General features: G+C 36.3%; 1 protein-coding gene across 2 annotated transcripts in view; it reads left to right on the forward strand.

Moving 5' to 3' along the window:
* Positions 1-5,145, forward strand: part of TLK1 (tousled like kinase 1) — a 91,091-nt gene extending 85,946 nt beyond the window's left edge. For both annotated transcript variants that reach the window (XM_026697067.2, XM_087919951.1), the window contains exon 21: positions 3,319-5,145. In XM_026697067.2, the coding sequence (XP_026552852.1) occupies positions 3,319-3,495 (177 nt within the window). In that variant the 3' untranslated portion in view covers positions 3,496-5,145. The remainder of the gene's footprint in view (positions 1-3,318) is intronic.
* The last annotated feature ends 13,556 nt before the right edge of the window (positions 5,146-18,701 follow it).

Raw genomic sequence — 18,701 nt, forward strand, 5'->3', positions numbered from 1 at the left:
TCTGGTTGGTTTAGCCATAATTTCTGACTGAATAGAAATAGTTTGTTTCAGAAATAGTTTGTTTTGGCCTGTTTAACCATTAGTCCTTGTGTTGGAGGCAAGTGAAAACTTATTCATAGAATTCCTCCATACTTAGCTTAATTTTCCATGTTAATGGCCTCTTTATCTTCTTCACATGAGGGAGAATATTGCATTTTCTCTCTACTTTCTACAGAGGAATGTCTTCATAGACACTATTTTTGTTTGTAGTCTCATCCAAGTTAAACAAGTTCTGTGAGTTTAGCAAGACTGGGCTTGCCTGGTACTTCTGGGCTTGCATTAAATATTTTGATATTGTATAGTGCTGCTTCTTTCCAACTGTGTCATCCTTTTCACAGTAGTTTATTATCTACCCTAATCTGTACTACCATTCTTCTATAGTTTCTTTGCTTCTGACATAATTGGCAATACTCTATTACAAACAACCTTCCACATCTAAGAACACATAAAGTATTGTGAATGCTAAATTTGGAAGTTTACTAGTCCAGAATGATCATAATCTAAAGTAAAGACAGGCTGATATCTGGAGTTCTGTTTACCACACACTTACATTATCCCATCTCAACAAGCAAATTGTTTATACGTATATTACAAGTGTGCAAATCACTGAATACTTTTACTTATTGGATAAATTTTTGGAGCTGAGGAATTCTGAAGATAATATTAGTACATATAAAAGGGAGCAAGATACAGAACCTCTTAATGATCAGTTTTAGAAGAAATAGGGTTTTGAACCAAGAAAATGCAGCTTTTAGTCAATCACTGCTGGAGGATTGCATGTAATAAAAACAGTCTGCTGATGGAATACAGGGACTGTTTAAAAAACATAGGTTTTTATTGAAAGATTTTACATTGATAATAAACACATTCAAAGAAAGCAAAATATAGTAAATATGAAGACAGAAAAATGAACTATGAAAAAAGGAGATAGGAGAAACAACAGAAAACAATGGAAGAATATAGATATAGGCTTCTTGGCAGCTATAGTGCAATTCTAATCAAACCTGTCTAAGATTACATCATGATTTTCTTTTTTTCTATAACTTGTATCTCTTGCCTCCCAGCTGCTCAGCTAGCAAGCAAAAGGCAAAACAAATAGTCTCTCAGTCTCTCCTTTATTCAGAGATATTCCATTGTTGGACTTCTGGGTGTCGATTTTTGCCACAATGCCATATCCACGTCTTCGAAGATTGGTTCATTATAAATCACACCAGAAACTCTCACCACCACCAAAAATATTCTTTTTTTTTTAAACATAGTATTCTAACTGGAATTTCCTTAAGTACATATATGTTTATCTTTCTCAATCTTCATTCTCAGTAGGCACATACCTTGGAATTCTACTTAATTTTGCAAATCATATATTGATCCTGTAAACCTTATCCATCTCTATTTCTATGTCATCTGCATCCCAATATAAAAAGTCACAAATGTAACAGTTGTTTTCTCTGATATCTTCCCCATGATCTTTAATTACCATTGGGTCTCATAGAAACAACCAAAAGACTGATATAGCCCATAGAATGCCCAGATCTAAAGCTTCAACAAATACTTTTTCTCTCAGTTCCAGTTATGTCAAGTTGTCTAAATCTTTCTCCATCTCTCTAGTTACAACTTCTGTCTTACTTACCAGAACTTCTACTTTGTCATTAATTTGTTTTATATTTTCGGCCAGCTGTCCTACAGATTTTTCAGTCTCATAACTACTTCTTTCATGTCCTTTTTTAATCCCTGAAAATCCTCCTTCTGCTATTTCAAAAACATCCAAACTATTGACAATTTTGCTAAGCTTTTTGCTTTTAAGTCAAAATACTTGAAGGTGTTTTTAAATTACAAAAAGGTGACATATCCAGTCCCTTTGTTCTTTCCTACCATTCCCAAGATCCCTCTTAAGTTTTCTTGTTTATTGTTTTATATTCCCCCTGTATTATTTTTACAAATAATTCAAGGTGGTGAACATATCTAACACACCTTCCTCCTATTCCCCACCTGAGGTGAATTGGGTGAGGTGAATTGGGCTGAGAGAGAGTAACTTGCCCGAGATCAAACAATCATAGGAAAGTCAATTTGTGTAATCTATTTGTGAGGAGCAGTTATCTCAGCTATAACTGGGTAATCTCCCAATATCTCCTCCTCCAGAGGAATTTTTGTTGGTCAGAACTTGCTATTCAGTTTGCAAACTTGGCCACAGTGCTGTCCTTGCTTACAGGGATATCTAATCTACCATAGGTCTTCACCCAGAAAATGAGAACATTTATTAACAGAACAGGAACAGAGTTGTTTTGGCATCAAGTAGCCCCAGCATCTAAATAAATGTTACTTTCATCCATTCATCGTATTTTGCTTTTCCGGATTTATTTCCAGGGATTGGGAAATTTCTTCAGTCATCACGGAAGGAGGTGACTTTCCAGAGAGGACAGTGAATCAGCAAATTCACTTTTCTCCCTGGTATATTGATGGAAGCTCCTCCTGAATCAAAGAGATTTGTGTAAATTAGAAATCTAGTTAAATTTCTAATTTAGATGCACACTAGTATGCATATTTTTCCTACAATCTTTATTACTATTCTGAATTTGTTTTATATATTTTTATTGGAGATTATTATGTAAATGATGATTGGGAGAAGTAAGTAATTTCTGCCTTGTTAGGCATTATCTACATATTTTCAATAACAAGATTAAAACATTTAAAAGGGAAAAAACGGAGAAGTGTTTTTAAAAGTTTTTTAAAAATTGGCAATATAATATGTACATCAGTAACTGATTTTGATTCCCCATTCCTTTACAGTGATTTACTCTTAAATTAGAATTCAGCAGATTTTAGAACAATGTTACTCCCACTATTATAATGTGGCTCTTAAAATTCATTTATGGCCTGCTTGTATTTTCTTAATAATACTTAGTGGGAAAATGTTGTTTATAATTAGCATCTCTGATTACTTAACATATTATAGTTGACTATAAATGAAAGTTTTGAATTTGTTAGGAGGGGCTGAACAAATCTAGCCAAGCGTGGCTTGTTGAAAACATCTGTTAAATTCAATGTAAACTGAAATTTGAATCAGAGATTTGATATTATGCTACTTTCAACATTTACATTAATGGGTTTCTATTATAATAGTGGGATTTTCACCTACATATTCTTCAAATTGAGGTTGCCCAGCCTCTGGGACACATTTAAGAGACAGAAAAATATGGAGGAATACATTTTGTTGGTTGACATTTCATCAGCAGACTGCATTTAATTCCACACCATGTTGCCTGTTTTCTCCCTTTCTAGGCCTTCATCAGGCGTTGCTTGGCATACCGTAAGGAGGATCGGTTTGATGTCCATCAGTTGGCTAATGATGCTTACCTACTTCCACACATGAGAAGATCAAACTCTTCAGGAAACTTGCATATGACTGGACTGGCAGCCTCTCCCACACCACCTATATCAAGCATTATTCCTTACTGAAGCTTCTTCATCCAAGATGGTTCGCTTGACACCTTCATGATATTTAGCTGCAGTGGACTTTCATTTGAAAGCATCCTGCTAGCGTTGTTTACACAGCAGGACAAATTTAACTATGGTGTCTTTATACTGTGGCCCTTCAAAGAAAAGTCGTTTCTCTGAGGAGACTGGATCATGATCTGAGAAGGGTATCTTTATTTTAGATGTTCATTTTGAAAACTTGGAAAGGGACAGCATTGCCCGCTGCCTCCCAACCAGATGTACTGTGTTATTAAGACTGAAGAAAATGTGTGTTTGGACTTCTAGGGAGGGAATACTGTAAATAATCTTTTTACTTTAAAAAAAACACATTTTGGTTGATACTGGAGAGTTCTTATAAAGAGGGGTAGTTTTCATTATTTCAATAAAGAAGAAAATGGAGCACAGAACAACAACTCAGTGCCTGGACAAGATAAAGAAAAAGGCTAAATAAAAGAAAGAATCTTTCTTCCCAAGAAGTCAACATTTCAAAAACCAAAGTCAAGTTGAGTGACACAGCTTTGTTTCTTAATTTCAATGGATAGAAGGGATTTAATATCGAGGTGGGGCGGGGTAGGGCTGGTGCGAAGTTTTTAAAAATGTGTTTGTTGATTGACTGTATTTTCAAAGGGATAAAAATAACAGTTCCAGTGAGGGAGCAAAACCTAGTTTGAAACTAGCTCAACTATTTAAGTGGCATTTTGATACTAAGCAGACTTGTCAACTGATATCTGCTATCCAGGCTTTTTGTGGAGGATTTACAAGGCCGTGTATGTAACCAAAAGCAAATTGGTCATGTTTAATGTTTCTATGCAGGATAATGACAAATTCCCTTCTAATTTTAATGTAAATGTATTGTACAGATGTCATATTTTCAGTTTAAAAAAAAAATTCAGCAACTTATTTCTGTACAAATGTTTAAAAGTATGGCTTTTTCTAATTGGATATTGTATTTTTTTTAAGTCTCATTGAAGGCGCTTTTAATTGCTGCTAAATGATGTTGCTTTTGCTTTTGCAAAAAACAAAAACAAAACAAAAAAATCAAAACAACCTCCTTAAGGTGCAAGTCAGCTGAAAGTCCTAGAGAGACTGAAAGTAGATAATTCATTTACAATCAAGGCATGTCAAACCGATCTGTGTTGGAACTATACAGTACAGTTCAAGTCAGTTTCCTGAACTGGAGTACGTGGATACTAGATGTAGAAGTTGTTTATGGTTATTCTCGGTTTCTGGAAGTACTGTCTACAAGGGGGAAAGATGTTCCTCTAAAGAGATGTCTCTTGTGGCTTGTACAGATATTTTAAAATGTGAAACATTTTCTAACTGCCTTGTATGGTAAGGGTTTTTTTTTTCTTTTTCCAAATGCAGTATCTCTCATCCATACAAGATTCCTCTTGTCATATTCATAATGCTGAATACTTGTATGTAATTGTCCATGTCGCAGAAAGGGAGGCTGTATTACCACAGGTTTTTCATTTAATATTGTACAGTTAAAATGTGGCTCTTGTTTCTGATGTTGCAAGCCATTATGTTTTTGTTGTACATAAGGATACATTAACTGTCTCTTCAAAATGCTGCTGAAATTGTAGAGAATGTAGCCAAAACAGTAATAAAATAATGAGAGTTGAAATTTAAGCTGGTTTTCAAGGTCTTATTTTGGAATATAAAAGATAGTTTACAGTATCTTTTATTCTTAATACAAGGAATAGTTTCTCTAAGTCCCTCAGTATAAAACCAATTGTTTTCTGCCCAATTGCATTTGATCAGACTACTATATTCTGTCTTGCAGCCGGTCCATTTATTATGTAGAATAATGCACCAAATTTAGAATTGCCTAATCACAAATTGAAGGATTCTTTCTGTTGATGGAGAAAAAAAATAAATTAGTAACAGCATCCCATTGGATGAGAAAGCACTCTGGTATGTTTTGTGTATTTATTTATCTCTGCAGCTCCACACCCTATTTTAGAGGGCCCTGCAGTCCTCCAATGCAGTCTGTGAAGATTGGGGGATTTAAGAAAAAGCATCCGCTTTTGTCCTCCAGGATCCTATGAAGATTTTTTGTTTACTGTGACACTCTTTCTGTAGGAGATGACCAGGCTGAGCCTGAGGGAGAGGTCAAATGCATCATAAGTCACGAGTTCCTGTGTGCCCACAAGAGATCGAAGTCCAGCCCACCTTGAATGCCTTTCTTATCTCCCGCTCATTTCCCTTAACCGATGGATGGTCAGATTCTTATAGATCAGTGTTTGCCAACTGGTGGGCCGCGAGAAAATTTTGGTGGTCCACAGAGAAATGTCACCTCAAAGCAATTAATCCAGGCTGCGCAGGAACACAACGCTGTGCTGCCCACATGGCCCGCGGGAACCCTTCCTGCCCACTCCTTATCTGGCAAGCTTGCCTGCTAAGTGGCTATTTTTCCTTGCCCACACCCATCAGCTGTTCTTCTGTGCCAGAAGATTTAGATCAGCTAGAAAGTAGGAAATCATTGCATTTCTTGCTTTCTAGCTAGTCTTTAGATCTTCGGCTCTGTTTTTAAGCACAGCTGAACCTTTCTTAGGACTGAAGCTTCTATTATTCGGTGCAGATTCACTGCAAGCAAATGTGACAGACTCAGGTAGCCAAAGGCAGATAGATTTCTGAATGATTCTGTGAGCAACTCAATCTGCCTGCCTTCTTTGCCTGATTTTGGGTAAAAGTTGCTCTTTTTTATAAAAAAATAATAATATTTACATACATGGTGTGTTGTGAATTCATTTTGTGAGTTTGCTGGCGAGCAAATTTTATGTGACAGACTCAGGTAGCCGATGGCAGATACATAGATCTCTGAATTAATCTGTGATTCTGTGAGCAACTCAATCTGTCTGCCTGCTTTGCCTGATTTTGGATAAAAGTTACTGTTTTTATAAAAAATTCAATATTTACATAAATATTTATAAAACTTACATACAAGCCATGCCCAGCCAGTCACATGACCATCAAGCCACACCCACAAATTAGGCCACACCCACAGAACCAGTTGTTAAGAAATTTTAATCCCACCCCTGCCTGTTTGTTTGTCTCCCTCCCTCCCTCCCTCTCTCTCTCTCCCTCCCACCAACGTTAGCAAGCCACCGTCAGTCAACCTTCTTATTAGTGGTCCCTGGAAGCTGCCTGAATCTCCTGATTTCCCCAGAACTTGACATTATGTAATCGGAGTAGCAGTCCAGGAAAATGGACTTCCCATATGAAGGGAAGATTTTATATTTTTTGCCAAAAGTTCTAAAAGCTGCAGCGTACCATAGGTGAACTGTATATGCACTTTATCATACAAGTCATGCATGGTTATATCTCTTGTAAGTCATGTGTGAAATGATTCCTGTTATTCAAGGACATGGAAAATCCTCCGGTTTGTGACTGGAGTTTTTTCTCTCAGCATTTGTACTATTGCTTCTTAATCTTTGCTCCACCTTTCCTCATTTTAATTTATCTCTGGAAATTAAAATGAACATCGGCACAAAAGAGCACAGTGCCTATGCTGAGGTGTGGGGGAAGTATTAAGAAACAATAGTTGACTAGAGGGCCAGGATAATAAGCTGTAAATAGTATCTACCTAGCCATTATGGCTTATGAAGCATGTTTTTCCAATTCTTAGTTTTAGTGTGAACCAGGCTAACTTCACTGTCTTAAACAGCTCACAGCTAAAATGTACCATTGTTTACTTTTTCAAGTTTTGTGCACAAGTTCATTTGTCGCTGTATGGATATCTTCATTATTTTAGCAAATAATTGACAGAGAAAGCAACCTAGAGGTAATATTTGCTCATCTGGCACTTCATCTGTTCTCAAAGATTTCTCAAAAATAACAGGTAAGAGTTCAGCTACACATTGCTACCTTCCAATTTCTTTTAGTCCCTTAGGATGCAATTAATCTGCACCTGGAGACATAAATTCCTTCTAGTATTAAGTAAATACCGTCGTCCCTGATTGCATTTCTATAAATCTCCAGGTTCGATCTTAGTCATCCTATTGTTCGCTAGTTCCTTAAGTAAAATGTCTGGTTTTTGTTGGAGGAAACAACCTTTAGTACTTCAGTGGCTCTCCTATGTTGCCTGCCAACATTTTGCTTTCCTCATTTAGCAGCTGATCTGCCAATACCTTTTATTTGGAATGTAGGTGGTCCTCAAATTATGACCACAGTTGAGCCCCAAAATTCTGTTGCTAAGCAAGATCGTTTCTAAGTGAGTTTGCCCATCTTCATGACCTTTCTTGCCACAGATGTGAATCGGGTTTCTACTTTGCTTGTCAGAAGGTCACAAAACGTGAACACATGATCCCAGTACATTGCAACTGTCATAAATATGAACCAATTGTTATGCATCCAAGTTTTGATGACATGACCATGGGGATGCTGAAATGGTCATAAGTGAAAAACTCATAAGTCACTTTTTCAATGCCGTTGTAACTTTGAACGATCACTAAATGAATGGTTGTAAGTCAAGGACTACCTGTATATATTTCCTTCATCTGTTCTACACTTCTGGAATATCAGATAACAGATAATCAGAGTTGGAAGGGACCTTGTAGGTCATCTAGTCCAGCCCCCTGCCCAAGGGGGAGACCCTACACCATTTTTGACAGATGGCAATCCAATCTCTTCTTGAAAGTCCCAAGCTCCCACAACTTCCGAGGGCAAGCTGTTCCATTGGTTGATTGTTCTCACTGTCAGAAAGTTTATCCTTATTTCCAGGTTAAATCTCTCCTTGTTCAGTTTCCATCCATTATTCCTTGTCTGGCATACAAGTGCTATAGAAAATAGCTTGACCCCTTCCTCCCTGTGGCAGCCCCTCAAATATTGGAAGACTGCTATCATGTCTTCCCTGGTCCTTCTCTTCCCTAGACTAGCCAAGCCCAGTTCCTGTAACCGTTCTTCATATGTTTTAGTCTCCAGTCCCCTAATCATCCTGGTTGCTCTTCTCTGTATTTTTTCTAGAGTCTCAACATCTGTCTGTATTCTTCCTTTAAAACCTGTTTATTTCCAGCATATATCCCGTGCAGATGTTTAATAAGGTTGTCTTAACATAGCAACTTTTTTCTTTTTGAAAATTGACGAATTTCTTAAGGTTATTTTTGGCTGAGTTTGTCTTCCAACAGATCTAACAGATCTCCGGAAAATTGAAATACTTCCCCCCCTCCATACAACCAGCCAGGAAAATACAAGTAACTCACAAAGCAGTGACAAATTTTGAAAAGCAAAACAAGAAAAACTTCGTATCTGGAATTCAGTGAGTAAGGAAGCCAACTGAATCATGTACAGGAATCTGCTTCAAAGTTCTAGAGTGGTCAAAAAAATAGTCAGGCCCTAACCCAGAGGTGTCAAACTCTTGTTGTCATGTGACATGACTTTTTTCCCCATCACTAAACCAGGGATGGACACGGCCAGTATGTGACACATCCAGCCCATGGGCCGTGAGTTTGACACCCCGGCCCATAAACCTTTCGGTATATCTTTTTTTTTAATACTTAAAATGATCCTTAGGGCAGAGGACCGGTTGCTAAATTATTTGAATCCCACCACAGATCAGATGTATTTTTATCACTATTTGGGAGGTGTACCTCACCTTAGGTAAATAATCATGAGGCCATTGTCTCAGAAACAAAATCTCTCTCTCACCATCACTTGCAAATACACTGGCTGGTTGTGGTATTCTTTCCTCTTCGATGAACTGGATGGGTAGATAAGAAAAGCAGACGAATCCCCAACATTTTTGAACTTCAGAGTTTGTAGTGATACTATGATAGCTCTTCTTTGTTAGCATTGTTTGTCCCTACATACATCAGCAGTAAGAAATAATTGTCAGTGGACATGATGGATGTTTGAAGTCATACTCATATCACTAAAACGTGTTCCTGGCAGGCAACACACTTCCTAAGCTGAGTGGGCTGGTTCACCTCCGTTTGCTTCACTACCTTGTAGCAGTGAGTCATCAACTACCATGACTTTTCTCTCTTTGTCTTGCTATCAAGCACAGTTGCCATTCTGTCTGATCTTTAGGGATCTTGTCATCTCTCCAATTCAGCAGCCTAACTTTCCCCCAAACACTAAGGCCAGATGGGACATTAAGACATCTCGCCTGGATTATATTACCTTCTTGGAGTGGGATTTTTCTATACATTATGCAATTTTGTTTCCTGTCGTGTGTGCGTGTATCTTTATTGTGTATGTGGGGTTTTTTTAACATTGCATACCACAGACAATATTTGGAAGTTTTAACTGTGATGATAGAAACTTCTCACTCTATATATTTTCTTTCAACTCTTTGCTTTAATCACTGAACCAATTAGAAACCATGAAAAATAAAACTCTTGAGTGGTTTTGATTGCTTTTCTGATCGCCTATGCAACTTTTCTGTCTATATTTTCACTCCTTTTGTTCTGGTGGATCCATTTCTGGTGGATCCACCCTGTCTAATGGCCCAAATCAGCAAGCTTTCATGGGACTTGACTCTTCTGCAAGAGTTTGGTTATTCCATTGTGGTTATTTGTTATTTGGCTGACAGTGATGCCCAGCGTGCACAAAGTTGCCATTTTTTTTGCCTTAAGTGTTGTGGTCCTATGCACCACAATGTATAGGTGTCCCCACCGTTGACCTTGAAGGATACATTGCTGTTATTCCCATACACAGTCACCACTTTATGAAAGTAAGCAAAGCATCTTTTACGCTGAGAACAGGTTCTGCAGGCAGCCAATATTGCAGCAACCCCCTGCCCCCCCACACCTTTCCACAAAGGTATCCACAGAGGTAAACATGCAAGGCCAAATCTCCCAATGTCCTTTAATTGGTCCAGAGACTCCATGCAAACAATACTACCTCAGCCATACTCTTTTTCCAATGTTTGTTCCCCCTTAATACAATCATCAACTGGATTTTATCCAGTGTAGCATTTATGCTGTCATAATACATTGTCACCCTTGAGTGTCTTTAGCTTGGGATCCAGTAAGGGCATACAAGAATTTCAATGTATCTTCAGCCTCCACATTTTATGAAATAGTACATTTGGTTGGGAAGACACAAGATGGCAAAGATACAGTTCCAAGAAATCTGCAGGAGGAGCATGGAGATCTATCATGATGGATAGGAATACATACCTGTTGTGGCTCAGAGGTTTGAGCCTGCTTTATCAGAGGTCGAGGACTTGGACGGTGAGGAAGGGGAGGATTTGGCTCTGAGGTTTGAGCCTGCTTTGTTAGAGGATTTGGAATTGCCTTCCTCCCCAGGACTTTCCTCCTCGGCAGGGCCTTCCTCCCTGATTGTGCCTCAGGTGTCGGCAGATAATCAGGAGAGTGTATCAGAGCCTCTGACTGAGGATCAAGCTGAGGAATGCTGGCTTGATGGGAGGCAACGGCGCAGGCAAAAGTGTAAGTTGCAACAGAGAAAGAAAGGATGAATCAGAGACTGAGATGAGGGACTGACACGCCCCACAGAGAATAAAAGTGGGTGTGTTCGCTTTGAGAACTTGTTCGGGACAACGTGTTAATTTGTGAGAGAAGCTTCGAAAGATTCTGTGTGTGGCAATAGCTTGTGATTTATGTTCTTGCTTTATTGCCAGACTTGGCAGACAGCTTGTGTGAGACTGCCAAGAACTTTCTCGGCTCAAGGAATTTAACCCTGTCATTACTGGATTTGTTTGCTTGTTTATATTCATTTGGAAATTTGGACTTCTCACCTCGTTGGCACAGGTGAGACATAACACATACCTATCTTACTAACAAGAACATCATTTGAAGAATAATCTTCCTATTGATGAGGCAGATATGTTTAGGACCATAGACAATTATAGAATTTAAAATATTTTATGCTAATAGCTTAATAGTTGAGAGTAGGTATCCAACAACTTTCTCACTTTTTCTCTTAATTTGGATTACAATCCAGAGATTATCCAGTTTCACAGCTGAATATCCTTTTTAGAAGGAACTAAGTGCCCATTTCCCTAACCAAAATTTGACTTATCTGTTGCCATAAGATTACTGACAAAGTTAGAGACACACAATACGTAACTGACAACATGCATTTTGTTTTTACTTATTCTTTACCTTTTATTTCTTTACTTTGATCTGAAGAAACCGTCCATCAAGGAACTGAATGACTACAAACCAATTGCTCTAACATCTGTAGTTATGAAAACCTTTGAAAGACTAGTGCTGTCCCACCTGAAAACCATCACGGATCCGCTGTTAGGTCCCCCTGCAATTTGCATATTCTGTTCTATTCTATTCTGTTCTATTCTATTCACGTGGTGAGGCAATTCTGTCCACTAAATGGCACTTAGCCTATAGTTTCAAGTGGCCTCCTTGATGCCTAGTGTTGTGCTGATTTTATGTCTACCTGTAACAAGTGAGGAAAAATTAGGATACAAAATAGTTTGAAAAGAAACTAATTTTTTGTATGATAGACTATAAAAATCTAGCAGGCAAACTTAGCTTAACTGTGTCAAGCCTTGGAATAGTTCATATTTCACCATGTTTTCATACATCACCTCTTTTGCTAGTGACAGAAACTAAGGACAGATTACGCTGAAGGAGAAAGAAAGGCTATCCACTTAGGTCTCGTTTGTATGACTTGTAGAATGAGACCAAACCAAATGTAAGCATATGAAAGTTGGATCCAAGGCAAATGCTTACATACTAAAAGAGAACTGCAGGACAATAGGATGAATTGCACAAGGAACAAAAGCGTTTTTATACGATATGAAGTTAGGATGCCAGTTATTGAGAAGGGGGATCCATTGGACTTCCTCTTTGCATGCCTTGACTTTTTGCACCTCTAAAAATATTGATAACTTAAGGGAAATAGATGTGCAGATAGCAGAAGAATTTTGCATTTTTCTTTTTGTTTAAAAAACTGACTTTGCAATTCTTTTTTTTTTTTAATTAAAGTTTTATTTGGGTTTTCACACACACAAAAAACATAATCCAAGTAAAACATCTTTTTTGAAAATAGCATGGTCCCGGGTTACACTGCTTTATACAGACACAGACTCAGTTTCATCCTCATTTTTGTGTTCTATTCCATATCTTATACTATTTTGCATATTCTATATAGTTTTTCCCCTCTTAATTTTCTTAATTTTATTTTGATTATCTCATCTCAATTCAAATCATTATATTTATACTTTTGTCTGTCCTGTTTCAATTTCATATTATCTTTTCTCATTAAACAAATTTTCTCCTGTAGTTACTAATTGGAGTATGACACCTTTATATCTTTTAATTACATCCATTCAACTCTTATTTAAACTTCAGTATATACCTTAAGGTTGTAACATTCAATATAATACATAACTTCCAATCGAATTCTGCTTAGTACATTCTTATAATACACACTAGATTCTTAAAAAAAGGATTATAAATGTATGTAATTAAAACCCTTATTCCATTCCAATTCAGTTCTATCATTAATATTCATTAAAGTCTTAATATCTTTAACATTTCTTTTCAATTAAATATTATACTTCCTTGAAGACATGTATAATCTCCATAATTTTTCCCTTATTTCTCTTCGCATATGTTTTATACATCATTAAATATTCATTTTATTACATTTATTTATTGACAAACATTCCACTAAATTACAATAACTATTATATCAAACATTTTAATCATACCTTGTTTCATATTTTCTGAAATTATTTTTCTATTTCTAATATAACAATACTATCTTATGTACCTTTGCAGAATCCCTTTTTCAATTAGATTTTCACCCATTATCTCTAAATAAGCCCTGTTTCTCTATATCTTGTTTCTGTCCTTTGTAACTGCTTTTCCTTTCTTTCTTCTCTCTCTTCTTCTCCCTCCCCTTTTTTACCCCCTTGTCTCTCTACTTCTAATTCTCTCTTCTGCATTCCCCTCTTTTGTTGCTTTCTGATTTTATACTTATTTTTCAATCTATTCTGTTTTTGGGTTGTTTTTCCCAGTCTTAAACTTTCCATTCTCTTTCCCCCCTTTCCTTTTTTCCCCCCACCTAAGATTACTTGTTAATTAAAGATGGCTTCTTCTTTGTCCCAAACTTCTTGTTCTGCAGGCATTTCTTGTTGTTTCTCATAGTTCCAAATCTCCATTTCTAAGAACTGAAATACGAAGCCAAAAGAACCTCTCCCTTCTTGTGCATCTTCTTTGTACTTTTTAAGTTCCATTTTCAGTTCTTCTAAGAGTGGAGCCATTTTAAACACTTTTAAACAACCACCCGATTGATTTTAGTCATTCAAATGCAGTAACCAAGAATCTAGAGATCACCAAGTAATCCAAATACCCCCAAGCTATTTCTTCTTATTTCTTTTTTCACTTTCTCTTCCTAGGGTTTTACTATTTTGTTGCCATGTTTCAGTTAAAATGTATCTTTTAGAAATCTTGTTGAGCTTTTACTGTGAGTTCTTTTTAATTCCAGGCAGTCTCCTCCCTTTCAGATCTTGCCCTTTTATTCTTTTTCTCTCCTTTCCTGCTTTCAAAAGCTTTTAAGTATCCAGAAATCTTTATTATCCCTTTGACTTTTTATTTTCAGCATTAAATGCCTATTAATATCAAAGTGGATTTTTTTTCCAATTTCTTGCTTAAGTCTCTTAGCTGTCAGTATAGGAAAAGGAAAACAAAAACCAAATCCTTTCCCCTTTCTCCTTCGCTGCTTAAAGATCTTCTTTGGGAACAGTATTATTTTTTTATCGTTTAAATTCCAGGGTACCTTATTTGTTGCTTTTGCTGTTTGACACGGTCAACCAAAACTTTCTCTTCTTATCTTCCTCCTGCACATTCTTTTCCGGTCGAGTTCTTCTTTGTGGTGGCCATTTCTGACCACCACTACAACCGCCTTTGAGAAAGGGAGTAATGGCCAGCTGAGGAGGTGAGGTGTGGCTCTCCTCAACCCTGCAGGCAGGTTCCCCCTTCTTCACCACCTCTACAGGATGGCTTAGCCCTGAAACCAGCTGGCTCGGGGTGCTCCAGCGGCGAGCACGGATCAAAACTGCGCAGAGTCGCGGTTTCGGTCTGTCACCAAAGAAGCTCAAACTGGAAGTCCCTGACTTTGCAACTCTTCACATCATGTACTCCATGCTAGTTATTTAATATTTTCTGTGCTTCCATTGTTTTTTTCTTCTCACTTATCGTTTTTTCTGACTGATCTCAGATATTTACCTGACTTCTCTTTTTTCACACTTTTCCACAATTGCTTGGGTTAATTAAATTAGGCTCTTCTATCATCGGGACCAGTGGTGGAATTCAAAATATTTTACCACTGGTTCTGTGGGCACGTGCGGGTGAAGCATGAAACAGGACATTTTACACATGAAAACTTACCATCAGCACTGGTGAGTAAAGCATCTGAGGCACAGCAATCCACTGAGCTAGAAACAAAGGAAATATAGGACAGTATAGGGACGGTTGGGCAGGGCCAACTGCTGACTGCCGCTACCAGATTGCTAGAACCAGTGCAAACTGGCAGCATACCACCACTCATCAGGACATGACCTAAATTAAACATTATTTCCTTTCACACCTTTATCATTCTCCAATAAATGTTAATATAAAATTATATTCCTTACTTGAATGTTCATTTCTAAAAGCCTATTTTATGTTGTACAAAGCTATCTGCCGTCCAACAGAGAAACCAACATCAAACTGAAAGCACACCAAAAAAAGATTTATGATATATTCATTTACCAATAATAGATTTCTACTCTACATGAGGTAGGTCTCTTTTTGAAGAGCTATCTAGTCCCAAACTGATTTTTAAGATAAATGATCTTAGGAAAGGACTTTAAAGTTGTCTATTAATGGTTTGCACCTAGAGTCTGAACAATATGCTCAATAAATATAGAAATCCTTGTCACAGTCTGACTACTATGGTGATATGCATTGTATTTCTTTTTCAATTATAATACTGTATTTCAGTATTTGTATCCTGATATATATATATATATATATAAGCTTATCCTAAATTTACATCAATCACCATCCTCTTTAATCTTTCTTTTTTAGTAGCATTTCCTATTTTTGTGTATAAGGAGAGGTGTAGAAGAAAGCAACATAAAAAAATGAAAGGTTTAGATTGTTTTTTTAAAAGCCAATTAATTGTATGAAATACAATAAACAGCATATGAAAAAAATGTGGATATTGGGAGAAGTTTCCATAAAATCAATGCCATTGAAAAAGTTATGAAAATGGTCACTGTAAATAATGTTAATAGTTGAATTAATTTTCTCTTTAAAAGAGGGAATCTACTTGGAAAAAAGATTATTTAGAGGTTGTATTTAGAAAGCTCCCGTAGCACCATCTCTGTATGCATACAGATAGCAGCTGAAGATCTTTCTACCACCCTAGGCTTTTTAAATGAAAAAATATGATAGATAAAATAGATAAAATATTTTATCTCTTATTTTAATTTACCCTAATTTCATAAAATTAGAGTTGATTCCTTCCAGGATTCCATAATGTTAAAATGATACTGGTAAGCTTTTGTATTCTCTACAGCCACTTAAATGTCAAATAAACCAAGTCCAGGCAGGACAACGGAGGACTGGGAATAAAAAGGTGAGAAGGTGAGTCTTGATGTTTTGTTGTTTTCCACAAACACTTGATGCTAGAAAGGTTGGCACCAAGTATTTTGGCACAGCTGCCTTCCTGTCCAAATGCTGTTGTGAGTGCACTTTATGGGTATAAGTGAACTGCATAATAAATTGAACTTTAGAACTATCCAGGACTTCCCGGTTTCATTAATTATGCAACTTATATGCTCTGCAATTATACCTTATACTATGGGAGCACCAAGGACCTCACACTTCAACCCTGAGCTGCAAATATTCCCTCCTAATGGCATATTTTATACCATAATATTTCCTTTTACTAAATGGAGGCTTTTTATAAATTACTGAGTGAGAATGATCAGCTTGTCAATTATGGAGATCTTTTTAAAATGCCGTACTAAATACATCATTAGTCAGTTCTGTAAGGCAGGTCACAAAGATGTGGGGAAACACAGCTACTAATGTTAACATTCCATAATGTTAAAATAGTTTGTTGTGTAACTGATGTTTCTTTTCGAGTTAAACATTCACTATCTCTGGGAATTAATCAAGAAATAGGATGCCCTCCCTATATTGTTCCCATAATACTATTATTATCTGTTCACAACTAGGGGTGGGATTCAAATAATTTAACAACCAGTTCTCTGCTCTAATGACTAGCTGGGTAGTCATGGCTGGGTGGTCATGTGACTGGGTCGGCATGGCCAGCTTGACGTCTCAGGGGTGCTTACTTCACAACAATGTGAAGTCACAGCTGCTAGTTCTTTGCCTGGGGATGGCCTTCATACAGATCAAATTCTTCCCAAGAAACTAGGATGTGATAATGTATCAGCGTAATATATCTGTAAATCCAAGTAGTGTGGCCTTTTATAATTGACAGCTAGAAATTCTGGCAATGTGCAGATACTCGAAGTGCCATCCAAAATGTGTTTTGTTTTTTTTTGAAAATAATTTTATTGGTTTTTAAAGACAAACAAAAACGAACAAAACATAGAAAACATCTTTCATAAATATACAAGCAGTGCGTCGGTTGGTTTACCATTTTTTTGTGCATCCATTTCATAGTCTCAATTACAGTTACATTGCATAATAACTCATATTATCAATCAAAGATTAAATACCCTAGTATCACTATTAAACAATCATTTGACTATAATTTTATTCATTCATACTTTGTGAGATAACTATAATTTACTTAGTTTATTTTATAACAATTCATATAATCCTACCAAATCTATCCTAAAAACATTTTATAGATATGATATCAAAAAAGAAAAAAAAGAAATATATCTTTATATATTCATTATTTTCTAAAATTCTAGATATTCTATTATTGTATTTTATCATCTCACCATTGATAGAAAAGGTCCCAAATTTTATAAAATTGTTTATCCTCTTGTTCTCTAATTTCAAATGTCAATCTGCTCATTTCAGCACATTCCAATATTTTCTTAATAATTTCCTCCTGCGATGGTATTTTCTCATTTTTCCAATTTTTAGCAAATACAATCCTAGCCGCTGTTAATGCATTTACAATCAGGTATTTCAAACCTTTACTATATGTGTCAGGTAAAATTCCCAATAAAAAAATCTCTGGTTTCAAGTCTATGTGTTTCTTTGTCATTTCTTCCAACCACATGAGAATTTTAGTCCAATATTTTCTAGCGTCCTCACAAGTCCACCACATATGGTAATATGAACCAGGTATCTGATGACATTTCCAACATTTTTCGGATTTATTCTTGAACATTCTTGCTATTCTTGTTGGGGGAAAATGCCACCTGTAAAACATCTTATACAATATATGCTGTTGTCTTTATATGCTGTTGACATTGTCATTTTGTAATTTTGAGACCACAATTTTTGCCATTTCTCTAAATCAATCCCATATCCAAAATTCTTCCCCCAAGCAATCATAGTTTCTTTAACCTGTTCTTCCTCTAGTTTATTTTCCAATAAATAACCATAGAATTTTTTAATCACCTTTTCATCAGTACCTGTCAAAATCTTATCTAAATCAGTCAATTTATCATAAAATCCTTCTGTTTTAAAATCCTCATCATACCTTGAGTGTATTTGCGCATATGAAAACCAATTCATCTTTATACCTTGTAAATTTTGCATCGATTTAAGTTCACCCTTTTCATCCAATATTTCCCCATATCTAACTGTTTGTTCCTTCTTATATATTATAGGATAAGAAAATGCTTCAATAGTCGATAACCAAACTGGAATTTTCAAATAACATTGTCTTTTAATCTTCTCCCAATTTAACCACAAAGACTCCCGTATATGATGTCTTCTAAAATAGCCCTGTGTTTTAGTTCCCTTATACCATACAAAAGCATGCCAGCCCAACAACAAACCATGACCTTCTAGTTTCAGCAATCTAGTCTTTCTTAATGTTATCTATTCCTTGGCCCACATCAAATTTGCAGCTTGATAGTACAACTCCCAATTAGGCAAACCAAATCCTCCTCTAATTCTAGCATCTTGTAAAAGTTTTAACTTTATTCTTGCTTTCTTGCCTTGCCATACATACTTCAACACAATTTTATTTAAATCTTCAAAATAGTCTTTTCCAAGCCTAATTGGTATTGTTTGAAACAAGTATAAGATTCTGGGTAGGATATTCATCTT

This window comes from Pseudonaja textilis, chromosome 1 (assembly GCF_049901715.1).
Source record: "Pseudonaja textilis isolate UNSWEBS1 chromosome 1, rPseTex1.2, whole genome shotgun sequence".
Lineage (NCBI taxonomy): Eukaryota > Metazoa > Chordata > Lepidosauria > Squamata > Elapidae > Pseudonaja > Pseudonaja textilis.